Here is an 8,055-nt window from a genome sequence, read left to right on the forward strand (position 1 = left end):
TTTTTTTTAATAAATGCTCCACAGGTATAATAGGCGAAAATAGCAAAAAACTTACCTAATACGTACGGAAAGATCATGGGTATCGAATAAATGTGATTTTTAGATTAAAAAAAAATTTTTTTTTTGTTTTTATAAATATTAAAACGCAATGTTTTTATATTTATAATGTGTTCTTACGCATTTTATGCAAATCTTTTTCAGAACACTTATAAAATCTCCAACACTACAAAAAGCTGTATGTATTTTGTTTTATAACCGTCATTGAACAGGCGACGCAAACTTCAGTTAATGGCTACCAATTTTTCGCTCCGTAGCCTTGTAATTTTGAGCCTAATCCAGAAGACAAGGGAACTCAGAGATCAGTACCGCCAGAGGTATTGATTAGTTATGGGAACTTGGACTTTGTGACCCCGATGGATTTAACGTGCACCAGGCTAGATTCGAAGACTCACCATCTCTCTTAAATATTTGCTTGATTTCAAGCAGGCTTGCTGATTTGCAAGTGGTATAAGTAACAACATAGCATACACACAAAATTCTAGATGTTTTCAAATGCTAAATGTTTTCAAGATTTAATTCCCTCTTTAACCTAGTTACTGATGCACTTTAACTCCTAACAAAAATACAGTTAAATAATCTAGTTACTCATTCTTTGTAATTATTCTTTCAATGAAAGAACACAAAACATTTTTTAATATTTTAAGCATTCATTGCAAATATTAATCAATCAAGAATAAACTTTAATTTTTTTACTTGTTTTACCTACCTTTTGCAGTACGTGGGAAACATCATGCAGTAGCTAATGAATGGGGAAAAGCAAATCTGAAAAAACTTGAATTTTTAACACGCAAGCATTGAACAGAAAACAGTAAGTGATCTGATAGAAGCCACTCTTTATATACATTTCTAAAATCCTTATCAAAATTGAAAACTAAAAAATATGCACTTTGATGTTTGAAAATTAATATTTAACCTAGGGGGAAGCAAAATCGATATCGCAGAACAGGAGACACATATAATAAACAACAAGACCGGTTTGATTGCTAAAGGGCACAGAGATGGGTTAAAAGACGATTATTATAAACGCCTTCTAGTTCCCCCCACGTGATAACCTTTTTTTGATGTTCATGACTAGCGCTTCCCTTACTGTAACTTGTCCGATCTCAATAACATTTTTGTCTTTATCTCACGCAATAATTAATTTGCGACACCGAATGCGTAAGCTTTTTGTTCTTTTTGTAATGTGAATTCTAAAAATGCACATTGAGGGTGGTCTTTACGAAGAACCCTGCATTTTTCACCGAAAACTTAAAATCCATATAAATATTGGCTTGTATTGAACAGACACTATTCGATCAAGTAATATTAAATATAAAATTCTGCAACACTTTGATTAATTAATAATTTAATAATTCATAATTGAAAAAATACTATTTCTTTTAAATATTTATTTCAAGAAATCCATATTACCACGTTAAATGTTACAGATTTACTAGTTTGTTTGAGTAAAAACAAGAGAGAATTTTGTCTTTGTTTTGTCAGCATTGTGGTCAGTGCGAGTCGGGTGCGGAATTCGTATCAACCAGTCATCGTTGGGATTCGAACCCGAGTGACCTCAATGAGATGCAAACGCTCTATCACCTCAACCAGCACGAAACTATTAAGGGTTACGTTAGATCCTAGAATCTCTAAGATTTTATCCTAGTACATGAAAATGTGGATCAATAGATCAAAAATTCCAAAAGTTGTTTAGAGTCCATTGCACGTCTAAACATTGTAAGGCGCTATGTTTTGCACATTGCAAAAAACTTAAATTGGCATAAAAAAGTGCTAGTTTTTTCCATTTTAAAAGTGAATTTTACGCTGTATTAAATAAAACAAACGGCCTTTAGATTATTTAGCTGCGTGACACTTTTTAGACACCAAAAAAGATTACTTTACAATTAACGAACAAAAGACAAATGAAAATATATTAACACCTAGTAAAGACGAAAAATTAAAACACCAACTTTACAATATCATTTTTGTGGAATAAAAAAAGTCAAAACATTGTTTCTATGTTGTTTGGATTGATAACTTGTCAGGCAGCCAAACAATTTTCACTACGTTTTTATAAACTCGCTTTCATATCTGTAAGGATGGAATCTTAAAATAAAAGTATCAACTACTTTTCCGACTAGCAGGAGCACTCAAATAGCTCCTTGAGCTCAATGCCAAATGACAATGCCTTTTCAGTTGTTTTCAAAGTGCTTTATTTATCTTCATATAATTACCAAATAGAATTTATAGTTAATCAAAAGTTTGACTATTTTCCAATCAGCAGGTATATTAAAATGCTAGCAGGTGCTCTCGATGACAATACTAATATCAATCGTTTCTTTACCACTACATGCAGCTTTGTTATTATCGTCAATTAAAATTTGTAGTGTGTCCACTACTACAAAGATGCAATTACAATTCACTAGTAGTTATATAAGACGTGTTAACACGATTCTATGTTGGGGTACCTTTTCAAAGATGAAGGTAGACATTGTCGATAACTACTAGCCCCACATTGGTGACCCGAAATTGTTATAAACACGCCTACCTTGACAAAAACTCCCACTTCGATTTGAACACGCCTACTTCGATGGGTGAACATATTGAACAGTTGACTTGCAACTTGTGACTGCGACACTGCTACTCAATCTCGATCACAAACAGCGTACACCGTATACACTCGACTGCTAAAGGCAACACCGGAGCGACCACAACCGTGAACTTAATACAGCTCTCACAATCAGCATTCAAAAGTACGGTGATCTTAANTTTTTTTTTTGGTTTTCGGCTTAGGCCGATTTTTGGTGTTGGCATGTTTGCCAAGCATTTTTACCTTTTTTATAAATGTTATCTTATAAATAAACTATGTTTTTCTGCATCCTTAACTATGAGTCTGGTGAGTAATTTTACAGTATAAGTTGTTTTCTCTTCCTTTTTTTCAGCATGCTCCATTGTCGCGCTTACCTAAAAATTTGCACCCACTTCCACTGTTCACCATTATCACCTTTTCGGCCTTTACATAATTACTTTCTAAATTTTATTTAATCTTAAGTTGACTTAATGTTAGTCACCCCCCTTTTTGATTTAGCCACACCACAGGTTACCTTTTCAAAGATGAAGGTAGACATTGTCGATAACTACTAGCCCCACATTGGTGACCCGAAATTTTTATAAACACGCCTACCTTGACAAAAACTCTCACTTCAGTTTGAACACGCCTACTTCGATGGGTGAACATATTGAACAGTTGACTTGCAACTTGTGACTGCGACACTGCTACTCAATCTCGATCACAAACAGCGTACACCGTATACACTCGACTGCTAAAGGCAACACCGGAGCGACCACAACCGTGAACTTAATACAGCTCTCACAATCTGCACTCAAAAGTACTGTGATCTTAATACAGCTCTCCCGGCTTCTCACAAAACGGCAATGAATCAATCAATGGTATCCCATCATCAAATTCTATCACAGCTATAATTCTGGTGGAGGAGTACTGTAGTGTGTCTACCACTACAAAGATACAATTTCAATTCACTAGTACATAAGACATGTTAACTCGATTCTATGTTGGAGTACCTTTTCATAGATAAATGTTGACATTGTTGATAACTACTATCCCCACAAATTTTTACCGCTTTGCCAGGAGCAAAGAATGAGTATGCTAAAATGTTAAATGGTACTCTGGAGGACAATAAAGTCTTAAATAAGGATTTATAATCTAACACAGTAGAAATTCAGTGTCAATCTAAATTTCGAATATTATTCGACTAATTAGAGTACTCAAATTACAACTAAAATTATAAGCCTTATGGGCCTACGACTAGAATTATAAGCCTTCTTAAATACAAGCTGCATTATTTCTTAAATGACACTAGCAAGATTTTTGCTAATTAAATCTTCAACCACTTTCCGACCTAAAGCAACAAACCTATAATTGAAAGCAGAAAATAATTAGAATATTTTTTCAAAATAGACTTATAAACAAACCATTTTTTTTTTTTTTTTGTAAAACTTTCTAATTTCTTGGGGGAANTTTTTTTTTTTTTTTTTGTAAAACTGAAAACGCAAAACGTAGGGAGCATCACTCGAAACTCCCTTACGTCTTTCTTTCAAAATGATTGTCCGTTGCTTTTCGTTTTAAGATTGACAACAATAAAATTATTTTCTCCTCTTTAATTTATTAATATTTTATATATTTTTAATTAATTTATTTTTATTTTATTTATTTTTATTTTATTTATTTTCATTTTATTTATTTATAGTTTATTTACTTTTATTTAACTTATTTTCATTTTATTTATTTACATTTTATTTATTTTTATTTAATTTATTTTAATTTTATTTATTTTAATTTTATTTATTTATTTCCAATAACCGGCAAAGTATCTCGTAGTCTTGTTACGACATACCTGAAGATTTTACACATAATGCATGCTTAAAGTGTGTTTAATTGAATCGGGCATGTTTGTGGAAACTAAAAGAAAATTTAACTTACTTTGAACTCTTCCAATTTCTTATTATCCGCAACTTTTATTGGATCAGTTGAAGTTTCAAGATCGGTCTGCAAATAAAATTTGAATTTAAAAAAAAACTTAACGTTAAATATCTAAGATTTTGCACTTTTAAGAACAGTTACTTACGCAGTAATGAATCAAAGGCTTGAAAACTGTCATCAAGTGGCTTTTCTGCAGCAAAATTGAAGGAAATCATAAAGAAAATAAAATTATAAATAAGAAATTACTAATCAAAATAGCAATCGTTAAGAAAATGAAATGATTCTAACCTCTTGATTAAACGATTAATCAAAAATGATTCAACGTTTTAGTTAGCAGCTTAAATTTAAAATTTTCAATCAAACACAAATCAACACTTGCGAAATCAAACACTTGACGAAGTCAAACACTTTCTTTTATTTATTTTTTTATAACCGTCGTTGAACAGCCGACCCAATTTTTTGTGTCTACGACTACTAATGTTCAACTCAGTAACCTTGTCATTTTCAACCCAATCCAGAGGACCAGGAGACTCCTGAATCAAGTATTGGAAGAAATTTGCCTTCGTGGAGGACTTTTTGATGGAACCAACCCAAATTTGCGTTACATAGAGAGGAAGACCACGAGAACCTCAAATGGTTAGCCTGGCGGCAAAGGGACTCTAAACCATGATCTGTCTACTACTGAGAATATTTTACGTCAGCACTGTGGTCAGTGCAAGCCGGATGCGGAATTCAAATCGACTAGCCATCACTGGGATTTGAACAAGGTTCACCTCATTTTAAGGCGAACACTCTATCCCTTGAGCCATCACGGCTCAAATCAAACACTTGACGAAATCAATTGTTTGACGAAAAGGGTTACTATTTTTTTACAACGAATTTTGATTGAAAATTTCAGTCAGTGAGGACATTAGCAAGCGCGACCTTTGGCAGTGCACTTTAAGTGAAGTGACAGCATACTAAAGCTGTTTGTTGTTTAAAGAATAGAGAAGGCTAAACGATTAAAACTGTTTTTCGAAGGCTTAGCCGTAATATGAAATGATACTTTTTTGAGAGAATGATATGCTACTTTTATAACAGCTGAGATTAACTGTTACTCACAACTGTTAGGTCAAGTTTAGCCAATCTGAAGCCAGTACTGAGTACTCTTATTTTTAAAATGGCGCAAAACGTCAATATGGAGAAAAGCCACAGTTTTGTGAAAGCGAAAAGCATTTGCGGTCGAACTTTTTAATACTTAAAAACTTACTCCAATGCTGCATTACCTGGGCTCATAAAAATTTGCTAAAACAAAGAATACGACAGTGATGTTGATAGTTTTCATCTAGGTGAAAAAATGTCACCAAATTGGCGATTTTTTAAAAAAGCGTAGTAATTTTTAAAATATTTAAGTTATTTATCTATTCTAAAGAACAGATAATTCTTCGCAGCAAGATTATATATATAGTTTAAAATCATAGCGTTGCTTCAAGAATAAGGAATTTAAACTATGGCTTTTTTATGACGAAAACAGGGTTAAAAGCAATTATTAATACATTTCTAGTGGTTAGTAACATTTGTTAAATTAATGTCGCCAGACTTATTAAACGGCACCGGGAAAGGGTAAACATAGGGTAAACAAATTAGTTCTTATGCCTTGTTATATACTATTGTTGCAAATTCACTTATATTGTTCACTATTATTGGAGCTATATCTTCTGATCACAGAAATACATAACTCCTTATATATATATTTTTCTTCATTTTAACAGGGAACTGTCCATAATGTGTATTTTTAGTAACCTTGTCAAAATTAAAATTAAAAATATACGCACATGCATGGTCACAAATTAACATTTAAGCAAGGATAACAGGAAAAAAAAACACTATCTAAATCTAAGCAATCACAATTAAGATAGGCAAGATTGAAAGGATCGAAATCTGTTTGATTAATATAAAGCTGTCTTAAGAAGTAGAACATAACTAAATGGTGGTTATTAGAAATGCATTCAAATTTCATTAGTCAACCTAACTGATTTTGGTGCTCATTGCTATATGATGAACGCTTTCGCCCACAGTGAGCTATTGGGCCAGGCATGATGATAAATATTATTGAATATATTGATCATAGATTTCCTCATATGTTCCTTTTCTGAGGGTAGTGACTATATCCTCAGTAGACATTGTTTGTTCCTCTACTAATAGTTTGCGTTATATAGTTTAGAAAAGAGGGGGCAACGAACGAAAAATAAATTGTATTCATTAGAATTGTATTCATTTAAAATTATTTGATCGAAAGCAAGTGATTATCCTTTAAATGAAAAAATATAGCAGTGCTGCCTAGTGAAAATAAAAAGAAAAAAAATTGTGATCTCCTTTCGGCTGTCACAGGTTACTCACTAGCAAAATGGCTGTTGGCTAATTTTTTAAATATATCGTTCGAATGATAAAATTCTGCTTTACTCTCAACTCAAGAAGTATTTATGGGATCTCTCTAATCCCATATCTCACAAATAAACTCACCAACTTAATGCATAACAAAATTGAAAGTGAAAAAAAGAATTCTAAAAAAATTAGCAAACAGCAGCGGTCTCCATAGCAAAGCATGCAAAGACGACGCATGCGCACTGTTTACTATTACTCTCGAATACAGTTGAAAAGAGTGATGACGTACAAATAAGATGCGCACGCCAACAAATCCAAAACAACACCCATTTTGTCAATGGGTAAAAATTATAAACCATTTTAAATAATGCGCTCACTAATTGCGGAAATTCTCTCGTAGTTTGATATTTGCGAATCAAATTCTTGATTGTTAGCACATTAGGTCCAGTTGACCATTGAGGTTCAACCTTCGTTTGAGCCACAATGAGGAACCAGCGTGGTATTTTTTTAAAAATGAAACTTCAAACCATTTTATGACGATATGCACCAATTTCAGTTCAGTGGGTTAACTAGTTATTTTGTAATTAATATTTAAAGTTGCTCGATTAGCCTAAAACGCAGTTAGCTTTCCCATCTCTGTTGATGATGTCAGAATTAAGGACTAATAGAACTCCCATCACCTTCTGATACATGCCGTCGCTCGTAGTACATTGATAAAAATTCTAAAAAATAACTCCAAGCACTTACAACAAGTATTGCTTTACATTTAAGACACCATATAAACAATTTTTAATGTACCAAAAGGTGAAGAATTGGTGCAAAGTCATCAAACGTGATGACCAAAAAGAAAGAAAAAAAAATCGTGAACTATCTGAAACTTTATTATTTTGTAACAAAGACCATTTTACAGTAGGGGAGAGTGAGGTCAATTGTAACAGGGTACGATTGTAACAGAGCAAAAATTTCGAGTGTCGGGTTCTAGATTTGGTTCCTAGGTGGCGCACAAGGTGTATTTAATAAATCTACATGTACACCCCTGATGGCAACCATTTTTATGTACTTTTGAAAGAGTTACATCACAAAAGATATTTTCACGCCACGCAAGTACTTTTTTTGGTATTAGAATATTATATTGTAACAAAGTAATTTTG

General features: G+C 32.7%; 3 protein-coding genes across 3 annotated transcripts in view; all 3 read right to left on the bottom strand.

The window, feature by feature from the left end:
- The window catches only part of LOC122272511 (uncharacterized), a 93,017-nt gene that overhangs the window by 59,060 nt on the left and 25,902 nt on the right, over positions 1–8,055 (bottom strand). The window lies entirely within an intron of this gene.
- The window catches only part of LOC139424774 (uncharacterized), a 183,533-nt gene that overhangs the window by 17,572 nt on the left and 157,906 nt on the right, over positions 1–8,055 (bottom strand). The gene's annotated exons all lie outside the window — the stretch shown is intronic.
- Positions 1–8,055, bottom strand: part of LOC122269920 (uncharacterized) — a 33,259-nt gene that overhangs the window by 4,723 nt on the left and 20,481 nt on the right. Inside the window, exons 4-6 of the mRNA XM_043045300.2 lie at positions 4,686–4,730; positions 4,541–4,606; positions 767–822 (exon numbers count right to left, since the gene is read on the bottom strand). Of these exons, the coding sequence (XP_042901234.2) occupies positions 767–822; positions 4,541–4,606; positions 4,686–4,730 (167 nt within the window). The remainder of the gene's footprint in view (positions 1–766; positions 823–4,540; positions 4,607–4,685; positions 4,731–8,055) is intronic.

The sequence above is a fragment of the Parasteatoda tepidariorum genome, chromosome 5 (genome assembly GCF_043381705.1).
Source record: "Parasteatoda tepidariorum isolate YZ-2023 chromosome 5, CAS_Ptep_4.0, whole genome shotgun sequence".
NCBI classification, from domain to species: domain Eukaryota; kingdom Metazoa; phylum Arthropoda; class Arachnida; order Araneae; family Theridiidae; genus Parasteatoda; species Parasteatoda tepidariorum.